Raw genomic sequence first — 19,581 nt, forward strand, 5'->3', positions numbered from 1 at the left:
AACTTTTTATTTGTAGGATTGCTCCCTCCTCACTGGACATTTGTGGCCCAGAACTTTTCCTAGTTATAAGGGGTAAATATCCAGTCTGCTGTTAGCAAATAGCTTGCTGAGTCTTGAGCCTGGAAGAAAATCACTGAGCAGAGCTAGTGAATCTCTGGTGTCTGGGGAGTCATGTGCATGCTCCAGTTGTTGGCCCGGATTCTCTGCTGCACTGACTTGCTGCTTGGGACAGCAAAGAGGTGGTCCCAGGCTGTCAGGGAACCAGAACTGGTTCCCTGATTAACTGCCCCACCCTATTGCATGTTACAGCAGCTCTGAGGCTGTTGTAACATGCCCCTGCTGACAGTGGTCTTCCAGGGACCATCTGCCAGCTGAGTATAACCAAGGACAGCGTACTCTGGGTGTGCCTCCTCTTCCGCAGTAGGAGTTGTGGGCAGAGGGAAGTGTAGGAACCAGCTATGCCAGCTCTTCCCCCACTGAGGATTCCTCAGAAGAGGAATTATGATTATATTCCAACCTCTTTGTGCTGCCAAAGTCATAACTGCCTTCCAGCCTGTTCTCACCAGTCGAGGAAGTGAGCCCTGCTGTCTCCTGGGGGCAGAGTGGGGAATTTCTTTGTGAAAGGGACATAGTGAGGGCTCTGTGGAAGGCAGTTCTGTTGTTTCCTCTGAGTTGTTGGCTTAAAGTATCACTTCATGTGCCTAACTAGGCCAACAGGGTATTAGTTTGCACTGGCCTCCTGTGGCACAGAAAAGTCTGCCAAGAAGTGCACTGTTTTCTGTATCCAATTAGAGACCTGAAATTAAGTCTGCAGAGGAGTTGTATGTAAAGTACTGTAGCTGTCTCCAGGGTCTAATGAGCATGTGCTGTCTCATGTGAACAAATTCTCCTCTGCAGAGGACTGGAACTGGCTTACCCCTTCATTGCATCTGGTTTGGAAGTTCTGCTAGAGTCCTCCCTTTCACGGATGGCAGCAGGATTGGTTCTCTGGTTTAGAATCAGCAACAGATTAATTTTTCTTTGTTATTGTTTAATCCTTAGACTGCTGACACTTCCCCATTGGAGAGTCAGATTGAAAAGCTTAGAGGACACTTGCAGACCTTTGTCTGCAGTTGCCAAAGAGTTGAGAATGACTACCTTTCTGGTTGGAGTTCCTGAATATGCAGGACCGGCGCTAGGGTTTCTCGCGCCGTAGGCGCACGGCCATTTCACCGCCCCCCATGCTGATCCCGCGGTTCCGGTTGACCTGCCGCGGTCATTCCTGCGGAGGGTCCGTTGGTCCGTGGCTCCAGTGGAACTGCCGCAGACATGCCTGCAGGAGGTCCACCGGAGCCGCGGACCAGCGGACCCTCCGCAGGCATGCCTGCGGCAGGTCAACCGGAGCCGCCTGCCGCCCCCCCTGGCAAAATGCCGCCCCCCGAATAATCCTGGCGCCCTAGGCGATTGCCTAGGCTACCTAAATGATAGCGCCGGCCCTGGGAATATGCTTCAGTGACAGCTGGGGGTGAAGAGCAGGTTTCAGTTGCAATGAAATTGGATTTGATGTCTTTCCAGCCATCTGTCAGCAGTTGGGGTAAAGCAGGTGCACTCATGAAGTGCAGGGCTGCTTCCCTTTTCCGAGAGGTATGTGGCATCATTTGTAAGTTCCTTCACATGCCACTTCTGACTTTTTGTCTCCCTCCTCGTCCTCCAAAGAATGAATCATTTGTCTGGGCAGAGAGTACTTCTTACATGTGGTGTGGTGTTACAGAGCCTGCCTCTACCATTTCAGTTTGTGCACAGGCACTAGATAGCACAATTGAAAATGGGTGGTAAATCTGCCTAAACAGAGACTTCCTAGCACTGCTGCTACAGCCCCCTCTCCTGCCACTGTCAACGTACACATGTGGAGGATGAGATGTGGGTCTGAAGTGACTGTCCTCATCCTGGCTTCTGTCCTCAGGCACTTTCCTCACCCAGATCATTCACCTCAAGTTAATGTGAGTGAGTTGTGCAGAGCATAGTTATGATTCCAAGAAGGCAGTGGAAGGGGAGGCTATCAGATTTACTGTCAGGAAGGCAGGGCATCTGGCTTGTTTGCAGATCAGTCAGACAATGGAACCGATTCATGCTGGGGGTCATTCTTTGGAGTTACCCAGGACGGAGTTTGGCCTGTTGTTAGTGTCTGAGATTGTCTGGCTTATTTTGAAACCTTACAGCTTAACTTGTCATTGGCCAAAAACTGTGGGAGTTGGCAGTGCAGGCTCAGGTAAGCATTTGTGCTATCTCACAGCAACGCTGCAAAGTTCTGCATTGGCACCAAGCCTTAATCCAGCTGATGGGACTGTCAGGACAGTTTATTTGCATTAAACCTCGGAGGATATTGTAAGATACTGAATGTTGGTTTTTACCAGATAATCAAGGGCCAGAACCTGCTTGCTTTACTTCCATGAGGAGTCCCACTGAAACCAGTGCTGATTGCACAGTGGAGTCAGTGGGGCTCCTTGCAAGAGTAAGGACCAGCAGGATTCCTCCCTTAAATGTAAAGTCTTCAAACATGCCTGCGTGACCGAAGAGGAGAAAGCGAAAGGAGGTTGCAAGAATTGGAGCAAGACCCATGTGAGGGAGCACATCCCTTGTTCAGTGTGGAATGTACAGTTTGGTATGTGCGGATCTCACTCCATGCACAGCATTGTCTTAATAATAAGCTCATATATAGCAGTTTTCATTCCTAGCTCTGTGTTTTACAAAGGAGGCAAGTACCATCATCCCCATTTTATAGAGCTCACTGTTCTTCATCCACACTTTCCTATGAAGCTCCTTCATTTAACAAAGGGGTGGGGTGGGGAAATGTAACAGTTAGGCCAAGGCAATGTTAGTGGAATTTGTAGCTTGAGTGAATGTAGTGCTTATGCAAGCAAGGGGCTGACAGTGCAGGTCTCGACAATGTATAGTATTTGCAGGTGTCACAAAAGCTCACACGTACAACTGTGCCAGTGGACCCCCATGCCAACCAGCAGCACCCTGCTCTTCCACTCTCTGGTGGCTTATGCTGTGCACAAATAAGAGTTCGAATACACTAGGCAAGTTATCTCTTGACAGTGAGTTTTCTCAAGACAGCTGAGACCAGTGTAGTTAAGGCCCCGCTGTTTTCCTTCCCTTTACGGACAGAATGTGGTGTCTAGTGCGCACTAGCAGGTTTCCCTGTGATGACAGAGAAAACATTTGTCCCTGTCAACTCCAATTAACAGGTTTGTTGACAACAGGTTATTTGCCTAGTATCCATCAGACCCAAATGCCTGAAGAAACAGGTAGATTTCCATGCAGGACCAAAGAACTAGGGACCCATATTCTTCTCTGTTCCACTGACTATTCTGGATCTACACTGATGTAATTGAGAACAGAATGTTTCCCAGGGTCTCCAGATGTGGAAAACAAGTGTACTGTGACCCTGCACCTTTGTAACATACGCTAAATCTTTCTAAAGTTCACGTTCAAACATGGGGCGAGATTAACTGCTGCACTTTGTCAGTCCCACTGTGGTCACTCACTATGCCATGGGGATGAATGGAGCGTAATTTGCATTGTTGTTCCATTAAAAAGGAATTACAGGCCAGACACTCCGCTGGTGTAACCTGCCACAATAGAACCACTATGATTAATGCCAGCTGAGGAACTGGTCCACTATTTTTTACCTAATCTTTAAAAGATGGCTATTCCTTATGGGTTTTTTTAGATAGAGAATAGTGGATCTAATTCTTCTTCCTATCATACTGGGGTAAATCAGAAGTTACTCCATTGAAGTTGGTAGAGTTAATGTGGTATAAAACTGTGCTAAGTGAGATGAAAATCAGGCACCATGATGGTATGAAAGCCTTAGGCTGAAGTTGTTGTATTCTAATTTTAGTGTAACACATTTAATTGCATATGGAATTAGAATTATTTCAGCCTTCTGTTCCACATATTTAATACCAGATAGAATGCTAGTATCTGAAGTGTATTCTGATCAAATAAGCAAGCGTAGTTTATTTTTATGGCATATATGCATTGAGCTGTGACATTGGACCCAGCCCTTGTGCAGAAGATGGAAAAGACATAGTCCTTACCTTGAGAGTGTTACAATTTCAAAGCCCTCATCCTGTGGAGACTTCAGCACATGCATATTTTGTGTAGTCTCATTGGATGAAATCCTAGTTCCATTGACATCAATGGCAAAACTCCCGTTTATTTCTGAGGGGTCGGAATTTCATCCATGGGCTTCCCTGGGGCTATTCATAAGGTGTAAAGTTATGCACATGATGTCTTTTGAAAGATCAGGTCCTTAAAATAAAAGTGGTGTGAATGTAGTGCTGATGAAAGTCATCAGCCTAGAGGAACTATACCCAGATGTGTGAATGGACAAGGGATGGGGAAGAAGACCCTGATTGCAGAGAATCCAGCTGACAGCCCTTGAGACTCAAGTTTTCTATTCGTCCATAGAACAGTTCCAGAAACTGTTTTGGCTGCGCAAGCTTCCCTTCATGATGCTACCACAATGTGTCTTATTGTGAGTTGAGGGCAACCGCCCCAAAGGGGACAAGGTAGTTTGTTTGCCGTCCCATGGTCTCTCTGCTGAGACTGCTGACTAGAAGGCCAGTTGTGGTGATGGTTTTTATATCTGGAAGCTGGATTGAGGCCACCAACTAATTTTGCAATGAGGCACTGATAACAGCTTTCAGTCTCTCCCAGCCTGGGCAGGATTCAAACAACCCTCAAGAGACTACAGGCTCTGTCTCATCTCTGATCTCCAGTATTATAACGAGGTCTTTCTTTTTTTAAAATGTTGAATAGGCATCTTTATTCAGTGCCTCCCTTCCCTTCCTCCTTTCAGATTCTGAAACCCTCAAGTGCCCACTCTCCAATCAAAGAGCGATCACGAGGCAAGTCACTGTCCCCTCGCCGAAGGCAGGTCAGCCCTCAGAGACGGGTGTGCAGAAGAGACAAATCGTGAGTATTTCTGCTTTGCTACCGCTCATGTGTTCTTTTTGAGCTGATGTCCCATTCGTTGATGAATCAGAAACTCAGTGTAAGGACACAGTAAAGCTAAACTACAGATTTGGAGGAATATTGAGATTCACCCACCATAGCAGTTCCCTATTTGTGTATGCTATAGATATTCTGGTTAATCCTATGGCTCCAGCTGTCAGTGCTAATAGCATGGTTGTACTGTGCATGCTCTTTACGCGGTCTCTTAATAACAGAGCTGCTGGAGGGACAGAATTTGCATCATGGGCTCTATACTGCTAGCAGGGACAGCTCCAGGCCCCAGCACGCCAAGTGTGTGCTTGGGGTGGCAAGCCGTGGGGGGGTGCTCTGCCAGCGCTGCTGGGACGGCAGGCATGGTGCCTTCGGCGGCTTGCCTGCGGGAGGTCTGCTGGTCCTGTGACTTCTGGACCTCCCACAGGCACGGCTGTGGGAGGTCCGCCGAAGTCGCGGGACCAGCGGACCTCCTGCAGGCAAGCTGCCAAATGCAGCCTGCCTGCCGTGCTTGGGGCGGCAAAATGCCTAGAGCCGCCCCTGACTGCTAGAAGCGAATGGAATTTCTCATAGAGGTCAAGTGGTAAAGGTCTGTGCTTTTGGAGTCAGGGGATGTAAGTTCTAGCCATGTTGTTGTTGGAGTAAAGTTCTGAAAGGCTGTGCTGTGCAGCAAACTGACACCTATGAAGTACCTATGTGGCCACAAATTCATCACTGTTTATGATGAGCACTTCTTCAGTAAAAAGCAACAGAGTCCTCTGGCACCTTATAGACTAACAGGCGTCTGTTAGTCTATAAGGTGCCACAGGACACTCTGTTGCTTTTCACAGATCCAGACTAACATGGCTACCCCTCTGATACTTTTTTCAGAGGGACTTTGTTAAGCTAAGAAAGAACTTAGACTGACTTTCTAAATGTATATTTAATGCAGTTAGCAGCTGCTGATTTAACAGCAGGTTTACATTTTACATGTAAATTAATATTCTATCTGCATCATTATATTTTGGGCCCATCAGCAGGGGCTCCAGTCCTCATTTAGTGTCTGGATAATTATAGTAGTTAAAGGCCCTGCTACTCCAGGCACTTTCCCTTCCCATATACTCCTTGAGGGATATTTTCATCTTTGGGTTTTTAACACTGCTACTGCAGTTGTTCGAATGGCACAGATGTTCATTCTGCAGAGGAGTGTCAATGTCGCTGGCTTTACAAAGAAGCCTCAGGCTTTCTGAGAGCCAACTGCTGAGCAAGCGTCAGCTGCACAGCAACCTGCTCCCTTCTTGTTGCTTAATTTATGTAATATGAAAGGACAAGTGAAATAAAAGTAGTCTAGCTTTGACCCACTGGAGTCATGTGGTGACTCCATGGTCTGCAGAAACACGCACACCTGCCCAGGACCCTGCTCTTGCACGGTGTTCTTTGTGCTCCATCTCTAATGGTATTACATATCGTCATAGTAAAATAAAGCCTTGGACTGTGTAATGACTTGTAACTAGACAGCTGATCTGATTAGAGCTGGGATTTGAGACTCCTTGCATGAGTTTTCATTCCTGCTCCGAATGGCATAGTGGCATAAAGAAGGGGCTCTGAAGTTCAGCATCCAGCTACGGGGAGGATTCCCTCAGGACAGGAACAGGGAAAGACAGCTCTAAGGCTGCCCTCTGAGCCTTCCCCTACCCTCCAAGTGCTGCCTAGGGGGCATGCAGCAGGAGGCAGTGTATTGGGGACTGGGCTGCAGCATGTAGAGCTGTAGAGATTCCAGGCAGTGCTGTGGTCCCCCAGGGCAGACTGGACTTGGGGCATGTCTTCACTTTAACATAGCTGTGTAGTTGTGGCTATAATCAACACACCTCCACGAGGGACGTAGCTCCCAGCGCCGTAGCACTGTCTACACTGGCACTTTACAGCGCTGAAACTTGCAGCACTCGGGTATATTTTTTCACCCCCCTGAGCAAGAAAGTTGCCGCGCTGTAAAGTGCCAGTGTAGACGAGGCTTTAGACAGCTTCCATAGGAGAAAGAGGAGGAGAAAAGTCACCCAAGTGCCAACCGTGATTAGGTTTGGAATGTCTTTATTTACAATAGTAACTTTGGATGTTTAGCCTATTGACCTGAAGCCCGCCAGTAGTCTGCAGCTGCCATACCACAAAGGAGGAATGTCAGGGCTGCCATTCCACCTGGAAGGTAGATTAACTGGACATACGATATGAGGAAAACCTCAAGAGCAGTATGTGTGCATGCAGTGGCCTTCCTAAATCTGTGTGTAGTCTACCTGGGCCTTTCCACAAAGACCAAGCTGCAAGGGTTGATCTTGAACAGAGGCACTTTTCCACCATCAGAGAAAGAGAATTTCAGAAATGTTCAACATGGATACCTAAATCTGTATTCAAGCACCTAAGAGTCCTGCTTTTCAGAGGTGCACAGTACTCGCTGCTGCTCATGACTTTTAGGGGAGTTGCAGCCGCTCCTTTGGAAAGCCGTCCTCTTAGTAAAGATGCCTGATTGACATGCTTGGGTAAGGTAAAGGCTGAAGAAGCTGCTGTTAAATGCTGCTCCTTCCCCTCATTATACAGTCTGTTTACACTGGCTTGTGGTTCACTGTAGTCACCAGGGGCCAGGTTTTCAAAGGTGTTTAGGTGCCTAAAGATGAAGATAGGCACATAGTGGAATTTTCAGAAGCACCTCGACTGCTATCCTCCTGATGCCTGTCTCTGTCTTTAGGCACCTAAACACTTTAGTATCTGGCCCGTGGAGATTGACTTTGCTCTCATTTACACTGGGGTAAATTAGGAGTAACTAAGCCAGTGGAGTTACATTGGTGTAAAACTGATGTGAGTGAGCAGAATCCAGGCCTTGTTTTAAAACCACACTAACTCTTAGGACACTGACTCGCAGTTATGGCAGCTTGAGCACTGGCCACTTTCCTCTTTTCAGCCAAGCCACTGTGGAACTGCCCTGCAGATGGTTCTGATGCTGTAAGTAGCCTCTTGTTGGGAGACCATCCCTTCCAATTCCAGCAGCCCCTTGCTTTCTGAGCCTGCTCCCCTCTGTGGCCAAACGACTCTTGGTTCCTGCCTATTGTAACTGGAGCTATCAGACTTGGGACAGGAGGCAAGTGAAGGGGCAAAGAGGTGAGTTTAGTGCCACTTAGTAAGTCACTTGGGAGGACTGATGAAGAGTACGCTGGTCCTGTAGGGGTAAGAGGGTTTTCAAAGGTTAGTTAATGTGTAGTTAGTTAATGTGCAGGGAGGGAAATACATAAAGGAAACTTGTGCACTCCCTCCTCTTTTGGCTGGGAAGAACCTAGCTGTTTTGAGATGGCCTCAAATTTATTCATCTAGCAAAAAATGTTTTAGGCACCTGTGCTCCTAACCAAACAATGAACAGCTAGAGAGTGGATATGGGCATTGTGCATCTTATCTCTTTATGAATCTCTTATTTGCATGCTCTAATTATAGCCAATTACTGAGTAGAGAGGCCCTTCATGCCACACAATACCCATCTTAGGCTGAGCTACATTATTAGCGGGTAGAGACTGAATAAGATCCTGGCATTCGCTGGAGAGGGTTCACCTGCTGATGGCAAGCTGTTATTACAGACTGCTCTTTGTTGACAGTAAAATTATATAGGACTCTCCTGGGAAGAGACTCAGCGAACTGAAGCTGAAATGTTTTCACTACAACATTTTCCTGAGCTCGAGCTAATGTGTGACCTTCCACTTCTAAGTGGATTATATACATCCCAGGGACACAGTAGCCTCACAATTAAACAGATGTGGGGTTGGGGGAAGGGACTTCAGACGGGCCAGACCTGTGGGGTTGCTGTGCCCTGTGTGCGGCTGGGTGGCTGCTCCTGGTTCCGTCTCACCGAGCTCTGGCCCCACCGCTGGTGGGAGCAGTACCTCAGACCCCACTCCTACCTCTGGGCTCCTGGCCTGCTGGGTTGCCTCAGGCTCAATTAAATGAATCCAGTGGGATCTGGGCCCTGCTGGGTCAGGCATGAAAGCTGAGTGGTGCTGTGACCCCATGTGCCAGATCACATCATCACTCAGTCAAATTTGGCCCAGCAGCCATTCTGTCATGACAGAAGAGTGGCTGGGCTAAACCTAAGTGGCCCTTTGCAGTGCATCCAGTGCACATTGATTAATCCTGATTTTTTTCTGAGTTAAATTGCACCCATGGGTCCCTGCTAGAGCTGCCCCATATCTACCCAACCTTTCACCTGCATGCTAGTGCTTAATAAGACCACATTATGTGTGCAATGCTCTGGATGCACCAACAGAGGGAGTGTTCTGAAATGTTGGCTCCTATTACATTGTTAGGTTCAGGCCTTTCACAGTGACAGGGTACCTCCAGCCCAGTGTAAACACATCCAAATAGAATAGCTTCTGTTCCTTCCATTGTTCATTACAGTTTAATGAGTTTTGTATTTTCCTAAAAGAGCAGAATGCTAATCCAGGCTTTCAGAAGATAATCTTGAATTAATTCTGTGCATTTACTATAGTTACAAGCGAAATACAATAGAGAGAGATTAATCCATGAAAACATCTAATTAGACAATCCAGCTGGATGGAGCCATGCAGAAGAATTTCCCCCCTTACTTAAGTTTTGCACTGAAAACCTCTCAAATGGGAGTTATTTCAGATTAATTTTTAGTTTTATTTAAATTAGAGCTTAATCCTGCAGACTCTCACTACTGGATATACAGCTTGCTACAGTGGATGCTGAGCACTATGCCAGGCACTGTTTGCAGGATCAGGCCTTTGTAGTCTGATTCACATCTATCTTCACTGGCATAAATCTAGAGTAGCTCCACTGAAATCAATGGAGTCATACCAGTGTAATACTGATATAAGGAAGGAATCAGGCCCATATTCAGTTTAAAGCTATAGGGTGGTGCATATTTAATTATACATTTAAATACAAAATTAAGTTTTTATCCTTTTGGAAGATTTTACAAGGAAAAAGCTAAAAAAAATCCTCTAAACTGTAAAGTGATGTTAGCACATGATGGTCCCTTGTTTGGTTCTGTTCTTTCTGCTCAACCCAAAGCAGAGGGGCTGGTAATTCTGATTCATCTTTATGAAACTGGAAACCAGTGTTTCACTTTTAGTCTGGGGAAGAGTTACGGACTGGATGTAATTCAAGAGTCAGCACCAGTAGCTGTGCTGCTAAATGTCAGCTCACAAAATATATTGTCTTCTCAGCTAATATTATGTGATATTTTAATAAATGCATGTTATGTGAGTTTAATAACGTGCATCTCTAGTGAGACTGACTTTGATTAGAGGTTGACAGGAAAACTGTAGTAGCTTGTGTTGCTCTAGAAGCCTAGAGATTGATGTACTTCATTAGGATATACAAGGAGACTTTAAAGCAGTATTTAAAAATACCTGAAGATGTTTCACAATCAGTATGAACTGAGGAGCTGGTTAGTGCCTGTGACTGCCATTTTAGTCACAGTTCCAACAGGAATTGTGGACATGTGATGGACATGTTAGGCCAGGAAGGTCAGAGCTGCTCATACAGTATTTATATAGCACAGTTACAAGGCCTGAATGTAGCCCCATAATCCACATGGAAGGGACCCTCGGTGCAAGTCAGTCCCCCCACCATGGGAAAAGAAAGGTGGCTCTGGTGCCTGCATGTTAATGTTCCCCTGCCTTTTCCCCTAAGCCTCATGTATGTTGCAGGTACTGGGATTCACAAATAGGAGGGCTGGTGGGAGTAGGCAGGTTGGTAAGTGGTGGGCAGGCCCAAGGGAATCATCCCACCCACCTCAGACTTGCAGAAGAAGAAAATTAATACAACTCCAGGCACTACTGAACCAACTGCTGCGATTTCCCCTTTAAGGCTGAGGCAGCAGAGCCAGAGTGCTGGCCTTCATGGACACAGAGCTAATCTCCCACTGGTTGTCTGGGGTCTGCACAGGCTGTGGGAGATGGAGCTATGGCCCTATCCTCTCTGAAGGAATATGTGAAAAACCTCAACAAAAACCTTGCAGAGACCTTCTCAGACTTAATCCTCTCTCACAGGTGATTGGGCCCATAGTTAATACACTTTTTTTCCTTTCTGCAAAGTGTTTAAAAGCTAAATAAGACGGGACACAGGGTAACAATTCAGAAGAGGATGAAACTATTTAAAGAGCTAGTTGTAGAAAGATTAGTGAATAAACTGTTCAGTTTGTGAATAGTCAGAGGAGCATTAGCTACTCGCAAGGTTCCCAGATCTCAAAAGCTATATGAGTTCATAGTAGAAATGTGGTTTTCTGCCCTCACCTTCAAAGAGCAGAAACTATGCATCTTAAATGAACAGCTAATAGTCAAAAGTGAACTGCTCCAGTTACAACTCAATTGGCAAGTTTTGTTCAAAGTATGCGGCAGAGAGAGTGTCACAGGAAAAAGGACGGGTTAGTAAATGATATGCCAACCAAAAGAACCCCCAATTTTATTGATCCAATTAATTAGAACAGGTTAAATAGTATTCACCAGAAAAAAGGAAATGATGTCTGAAGAGATTGACCTGAGTATCTCTCTTCCTCTCACTTTTTCTAAATAAATCCTGTATTTTTCTGAGATTTTTTGCTGTTTAATGTTTATATCTATGTAATGGTTAAATCCTTGCAAAGAAGCGGGCAACGCCCAGGATTTACCTACTGTTCCCCGAGTCTCTGCATGCGGCTCTTATCTTCCTGCCATCACAATGTCAAGATGATAACATGGCTGCATTCTGCATAATTAGTTCATTCAACAAAAAAAGTTTAGTCCTGTTTTCATATTAGATTGACAAGATACTTTGTTCCATTAGTTTTGTTTTTTGCAGTGGTGTTTGTGCAATTGAAATCTGTGTCAAAGAAATGCTGAACACTGACCACCTCTTCCCTCTTTGATTGCAGGCCTGCAGTGATGGACAAGAAAGTGGGTGATCTCACTACATTGAATGAAGTGGGCTATCAACTACGCATCTAACAAAGCCATAGGCCAGATGGAGGGCTTCCATGGTGCTTCTCACTGCACATTACCCTATGCCCCATTGAAGGAAGGGGGTGGGGGAAAAAAGAAGAGAAACTGGGACTATTTATTAAGAACTTGTGGATTTTATTTAAAGTTTCACCTAGAAAATAGAAATTCTAGAATGATTGCAGTATTATTTTTTTTAATTCATTAAGTGACATCAATGAAAAACTAAATTATCTTCAACAGGATTTCTTCCCCGCATCAAACAGGAGGGAACTACTGTGGTGTTTTTTGTTTTGTTTTTTTTAATTTAAATAATTGTTTACTCTATTTAATTGGCTTTGAATATTGTGCTCCATTGGTAGTATTAGGAGTGGTGATAAAATGAAATATTTCTCGTTAGTGTTAACGTGCTGGGGTGCAGTCGGTTTAAACATCAAGTCAATATTTTTTATTCAGCAATAAAATAGCAGTGCAGAGGTGGATGTGACTTTTTAAAGTGTCTATTACCTCAGTATATAAGAGATATGCAAAACTGACAATTTTAATTTTATAACCAATTTGTACTGTTTTCCAGCGTTTCTGAGAGTACTATATTACCGCATTAGATGCACCCTGCCACTCTTTACTATGTGCATGCCTATGAAAAAGTGTAAAGTTTGATTTATATGCAAGTGTCTTAGAAATACAGAGAACCAGTTGAGGTTTCTATTGGTTTTTTTAATAACTGACCAACAATGAATTTTTACAATTTCTTAATTTTTTTTTAAACTTTGCGGACTACAGTGTTAAAGCACAAGACCTGGAGATCATTGTGTTGTAGAGACTAGCATTTGCACTGTATTAACAGTCAAACTGTGTGTACAGTCTCAGACTCATGAGGAAGTGTCAGAATCAATAGGCTTCCTTGAGAGTTTACTTTTCTATCCATGTGTGTGTGTGTAATTTTGAATCATTTGTCTTTCAGGGTTGAATAGTTTAAGGGGATGATGCCTTTGTGTCTTATATTAAGATCAGACATCACAACTTAGCTAGGGAAGGTTCTCCTTTATATGCATTACAGTAACTTAGTGACCTTTAAAAAGATTCTTGTTAGAGTAAGCGTAGCAATAATAGTTGATTTTCACATATTTTTGTCAAGAACAAGTTTGTTTGTCTATCTCCTCCTTCCTTATGGTGTCCTTTTTACTGATGGATTTAACTAGCACTACGGATGTATGGCTAGATTTTCAAACCAGTTCAGCTCCCATTTAGGGACCTAATGGAAGTAGTTAGATTTTTCAAAGTGCTCAGCACCTAGGAGTTCTCATTGAACTCTGGGAGTTAGTGGGTGCTGAGTACTTGAAAATTTAACCACTTCATTTAGGTGCATAAATGGGAGCTGAGCTGCTCTGAAAATCTAGCTTGTATACGGTAAGCCATGCTTTTTTTATTTTTTCTAAGTTTTTTAAAAAACAAACAAGCCAGAAACATGGGGCATTGGTGCCTTTTGTCCTTTGGATTTTCTGAGATGAGGTGGAGAGGTAATAAAAAAGATAAACATAGTAAGATTCTAGTAAGTACTAAGGCTTTGGAACACTGAATGAGCCAGTGTTCAAATGGCTACAGAAGCAGGTGGGAATGCCAACAGTTATTTGAAGAAAACAGTCCTGCATGGGAAAGCTTTTCATACTGTGTAGTGGGGAAATACTTAGATAGCATAGGACAAGATGACAATACAACATAAGTGTGTGTTAAACATTAATATAGCTTCCATTAAATACAGCTTTCAGTTTAATTCCAGTTGTACGAGACCATTCAAAAGACTCCAATATACCTCTATTATACGAGATGTGTATGGATAAAGCTTTAATACTGTGAGAAGTAGGAGTCCAAGATTTGTAATGAATATTTCGCTATTAAAGAGAAGTCAGTCCCCAACGTTGGAGTCTGATTTTTCATGCCTTGCAGCTTGTATAGTCATTTTTATATGTGCACGGTGTAAGCATGACTACTCACTTTACACAGGTGTGAATGCAGGTGCAAGGCCATAGTCATTTTGGTGGGGCAGAGAGAGGTGAATTTTATTATAAAGTAAAAGTACTAAGGCAGTTGATTTACTGTAATGTCAGATGGAAATATTTCCCCAAGCAAGCTATTGCATAAACACTGAATAATGTACTGATCTGTCCTCTGGCCTTTCTTATGCCTGGAGGAAGAGGGCAATGACTTTTTATAAAGTCATGGAATTTTTGCAATACACAATCGTGAAATAAGCTACAAAATGACTAGAGAATAAATTAAGGCCCCAGTCTGGCAACAAGCCCTGGCAGGTCCTGATACAATTGAACAGGGCTCCACTGAAATGGGCTGGGTTTGCTGCAGATATGTTTGGAGCTCATTGCAAGATTGACGTTATGTATTTCCTCACTTTTTTTTTAAGTTATGCCCCCAATACTAAACAAAAAAAAAACACAGCTGGTAAGTTCTTCTTATAATTCACATTTCATTTTGGTTACTGAAAACTATTCCCCCTCTGTCTGAAGAACAGCACAGGTGATGATGATGACCTGACTGAATTTAGAGGATTTCCTTTTCCTGTGTTCTGGAGAGGGTTCCTTGCAGTGAAACATAAGGCTTTATTACAGTCCACAACCTTTCTGTTTTGTGTATTTATCGTCTTATTTGCTTTAAAATAGGTTTTGAATAGGATGGGGGTTTGAGGGAGGGAGGAGGTTAGGTGTGGGGATAAAGAATGGGGAAAAAAATCATGGTTTGTATTAGTGTAAAATTTTAAGCCATTATGATCAATAGAATTTCAGTTCTAAAACAATATGTACTGCACAGTGTTTTGTGACCTTGTAAGCATAAGCCAATTGTTAGTTTACACAACAGGTTCCTCATTAATGAAGTGATAAGGAAAATAAGGTTTAGTTAAGCAACAGAAGCCTTGATTTTTAATTGTACTTTGGTGCCATTAGAATATACTTGATTTTGAAAAAATATTTGTTTTTCTACAGTACCCTGACTATTTCTTCCAACTTGATGATGTGATTTTACCAGCATCCAGAGTGTTTTGGCTTATGTGGTTTATCTGAACATTTAACTTGCTACACCGAAGCTTTTCTAAGCTATAAAGCTGTGACATTATTTTGTACTTGGTTTGTTTGTTTTGAAGTACAAGTGAATTTTATTCATTCTCTTCAAATTTGCTCTTGCATTTTTGTCTTATCTTTAAAACTGTGATTCCAACTGCCTATTTTTCTAGCTCATTGCAAACTTGGCAAACGATATTCTGGACGTACATGTGCATGGCTCTGAGTCTTGCTTTTCTCATCACTTGTATGTTTATGTGCAGCATGGAACTTTAATAAAATGTCTTGGTCTTTTTTAATAGCCTATTATCATTTTTGGAATGTGTTAATGTACAGGAACTAGTATGAACTAAATTGTACAGTCATTGTGGGGAAAGTGTTTTTAAAGCAGTCACTCTTTGATTGTCATTGTAAGCTAGTAACACCAGAATGGAGGAGGGGCTGATGCAAAATGTCATCATAAATCTTCAATATTAAATCAGCCAACCACTATTTGGCACAAAGTACCCTACACATTAAGCCCTTAGGGCTTGGCTACACTACAGAGTTGCAGCGCTGGTGAGGGGGTTACAGCGCTGCAACTTAGGATGTGGCCACACTTGCAAAGCACGGCCAGCGCTGCAACTCCCTTGTTGCAGCGCTGGCTGTACACCCGGTCGAGCCTTGGGTGTAGGGGATCCAGCGCTGGTCAGCAAGTGTGGACACCCACCAGCGCTTTTATTGACCTCCGTGGCATAAGTAGGTATCCCAGCATACCTTAGAAGCCTCTCTGGTAATCATTCACACTCCACTGCCCTGGGCTCAGCTGACCCCTCCTTTAAATGCCCCGGGAATTTTAAAAATCCCCTTCCTGTTTGCTCAGCCAGGTGTGGAGTGCAATCAATCATTCAATCAATCAGCAACCATGCCTCCACGCCCCAAATGAGCCCCAGCATGGAACAATTCAGAGCTGCAGGACCTCATCAGTGTTTGGGGTGAGGAGGCTGTGCAAGCACAGCTGTGCTCCAGAAGGAGAAATTATGATACCTATGGGCAGATATCGCAGTCCTTGCTGAGAAGGGGCCATGAACAGGATGCGTTGCAGTGCAGGGTCAAAATAAAAGAGCTGAGGAGTGCTTACTGCAAAGCCCGTGAGGGAAATCGCCGCTCAGGAGCTGCCCCCAGAACCTGCCATTTTTACAAGGAGCTGGATGCCATACTTGGGTGTGACCCCACTGCCAATCCGAGGACCACGATGGAGAGTTCAGAGCAGGGAGAAGTGGGGGAGGGTGTAGAGGAAGGTGACAGTGAGGCTACTGGCGTGGAGGGAGACACCCCGGAGTCCCAGGAGGCAGGCAGCCAGGAACTCTTCTCAAGCCAGGAGGAGGCTAGCCAGTCACAGCAGCTGGAAGTTGCTGGTGAGGAAGAAACTGAGGAGCGTGCTCGGGGTAAGCAGATTTTTATGTTTTGGGAGAGGAGGGTTTGGGTTATGGCTGCCTGCATGCATGCCTAAACATGGAATAGCCCATTGATTTGCTCTATCACGGCTCTGTAATCGGCCTCGGTAATCTCTTGAAAAGTTGCAGCCAGAGCGTGGCCAATGTGCTTTCTCAAGTTTATAGGGAGAGCCACCATGGTCCTTGTCCCGGTCAGGCTAACTCGTCCGAGCCACTGTGCCGGAGGGGTGGGGGTACCATTGCTGCACACAGGCAAGCTGCATAGGGGCCAGGGCGGAATTCACATTGCTGTAGAAGACCCTCCCTCTCTTCCCAGGTAACACGCAGCAGTGATATATCTGGCAGTAGGAAACCCTGTTGAGAATTTAGGGATACTTGAGTGCACAGCGTCAGGTTCGCTGCCCCCCCCCCAGCCCCACGGTGCGCTCCGGTCTCCCCCCCCCCCTTCCCAGCAGGCATCCAGCCCCACGGTGCGCTCCGGTGTTCCCCCACACCCCTTCCAGCAGGCAGCCAGCCCTGCGGTGCGCGCCGGTGTTCCCCCACCCTTCCCAGCAGGCAGCCAGCACAGCTGTGCATTTCCCCCCCCCCTCACCAGCAGGCCGGCATTAACGCGGACCACCACCACCCCCCCCCAGCAGCTCGCCACCTTCCTGTTCACTACTGTCCCCTGTGCAGGACACCAGCTACCTCCTGTACCCAGTGCAGATAAACCCCAGTGACCCATCGGTCAATTCCCCCTCCCAGATGCACTCGGGGCAGAAACACTCACCCCATTGCTCGCCCTGACTTAGCTTCCCTGGCCTCTCTGTGTTATGTGAGGTATGTGGGAAGGATGCTACAAAAAGTCTAAACTCCTTCACTGTGTGATAATAAACAATGTAGCCTCTGTGTATTACATGGCTCTTTGTTTTTTCTAGTGACCTTGACTAATGCAGCCGGATCACCGGCCTCACGTCGCTTGCATAACTTGAGAAGAAATCCCAGAAAATCAAAAGAAGAATTGATCAAAGCAGTTATGAATCACTACAACAGAGAAAGTAGGAAGACACAGGAATGGAGAGAGAAAATGTATGACTAGAGGCAAACAGAAAGCAGGAGAAAGGAACTGGCTATCAAAAAAACCTCAAAGCAGATGATAAGCCTCCTGGCTCGCCAAACTGAGTCTTTCGAGTCTCTCGTAGCCAGGCAGGCAGATATGTACCGTAGTAACCCACAGCCCTCCCAAAGCTCTCTTTCTTGTTCCCCAGTATTTGCACAAAACATCTTTCTCCAGCAGCCAGTTTATTACCCCCAGCTGCCCCCAACACCTGTACGATCACCTACCAGCCCTGATAACTATAATTCTTACCCTGTGCACTCCACCCCCATTACCCTGCAGCATAGTAATCCTGAAGTGCAGCAGACATTGAACAGTAATCCAGACAGGACATATTCAAACCTCTGAATGTACAGTCCACCACCCTAACCCCCCTGGCCTTTTATGTACTGTACTTTGAATAAAGGATTTTATGGCTTTTACAATACGTTTTATTATTGCAGGAAATGGTAAATATTGTACCTTAAGGTAGAACAAAGCACAGCAAAGGCACCAAATATTACTGTTGGCTCTCAGCATCAAATTGCTCCCTTAAAGCATCCCTAATCCTTGAATCCCTTTCCTGGGCCTCCCTAGTAGCCCTGCTCTCTGGCTGTGCAAATTCATCCTCTAGGCGTCGAACCTTGGAGGTCCATTCCTCACTGAATCTTTCACCCTTCCCTTCACAAATATTATGGAGGGTACAGCACGCGGATATAACAGCGGAGAAGCTGCTTTCCCCCAAATATAGCTTCCCATAAAGACACCTCCAGCGGGCTTTCAAACGGCCAAAAGCACACTCCACAGTCATTCTGCACCGGCTCAGCCTGTAGTTGAACCGGTCCTTGCTCCTGTCAAGCTTCCCTGTATACGGTTTCATGAGCCAAGGCATTAAGGGGTAAGCGGGGTCTCCAAGGATCACAGTGGGCATTTTGACGTCCCCTACTGTGATCTTGCGGTCTGGGAAAAAAGTCCCGGCCCTCAGCCTCCTGAACAGGGAACTGTTCCGAAAGATGCGTGCATCGTGCACCTTTCCAGGCCATCCTGAGTAAATGTCAGTGAAACGCCCACGGTGATCCACAAGCGCTTGCAGAACCATGGAGAAATACCCCTTGCGATTAACGTACTCTGATGCGGTGACAGAATAGAAATATGCGTCCCATCTATTGCCCCTCCACAGTTAGGGAAACCCATTTCTGCAAAGCCATCTACAATGTCCTGCACGTTCCCAAGAGTCACAGTTCTTCTTAGCAGGGTGCAATTAATGGCTGTGCAAACTTGCATCAGCACCATTCCAACGGTGGACTTTCCCACTCCAAACTGGTTCGCCACCAATCGGTAGCTGTCTGGAGTTGCCAGCTTCCAGATTGCAATAGCCACCCGCTTCTCCACTGGCAGGGCAGCTCTCAATCTCGTGTCCCTGCGCCGCAGGGTAGGGGCGAGCTCAGCACACAGTGACATGAAAGTGGCTTTTCTCATCCTAAAGTTCTGCAGCCACTGCTCGTCATTCCAGGCTTGCAGGACAATGTGATCCCACCATTGAGTGCTGGTTTCCCGAGCCCAAAGGCGCCATTCCACGGTGCTGAGCACGTCTGTTACTGCCACAAGCAATTGAGTGTCTTGAGCGTCAGGCGTTTCAATATCATCGTCTGACTCCTCACTGTCACTTTGCAGCTGAAGGAATAGCTCCACTGCCATGTGTGATGTGCTGGCAACATTCATTGGCAAGGTCCTCAGCAGCTCAGGCTCCATTTATAACAAAAATCTCAGAAATCGCGCTGCAGAATCACAATGTTGCCAAGCTGCTCGGAATGTGTAGCAAAGCACCATGGGGCGTTGGAACAGGAAGCGGAAAGACCCGCACACTTCCTTCCCCTTCCCACAAGCCACAGCGCCAAAATGGGACGAGGTGCTCTGTGGGATAGCTGCCCACAATGCACCACTCCCAACAGCGCTGCAAGTGCTGTGAATGTGGCCACACTGCAGGGCTGGTAGCTGTCAGTGTGGCCACACTGCAGCGCTGGCCCTACACAGCTGTATGAACACAGCTG

At 45.6% G+C, this 19,581-nt stretch overlaps 1 protein-coding gene across 1 annotated transcript in view; it reads left to right on the forward strand.

Moving 5' to 3' along the window:
- Positions 1-15,314, forward strand: part of VASH2 (vasohibin 2) — a 67,176-nt gene extending 51,862 nt beyond the window's left edge. The window contains exons 7-8 of the mRNA XM_030557511.1: positions 4,850-4,965; positions 11,885-15,314. Of these exons, the coding sequence (XP_030413371.1) occupies positions 4,850-4,965; positions 11,885-11,957 (189 nt within the window). The 3' untranslated portion in view covers positions 11,958-15,314. The remainder of the gene's footprint in view (positions 1-4,849; positions 4,966-11,884) is intronic.
- The last annotated feature ends 4,267 nt before the right edge of the window (positions 15,315-19,581 follow it).

This window comes from Gopherus evgoodei, chromosome 3, assembly GCF_007399415.2.
Source record: "Gopherus evgoodei ecotype Sinaloan lineage chromosome 3, rGopEvg1_v1.p, whole genome shotgun sequence".
Classification (NCBI taxonomy): Eukaryota; Metazoa; Chordata; order Testudines; family Testudinidae; genus Gopherus; species Gopherus evgoodei.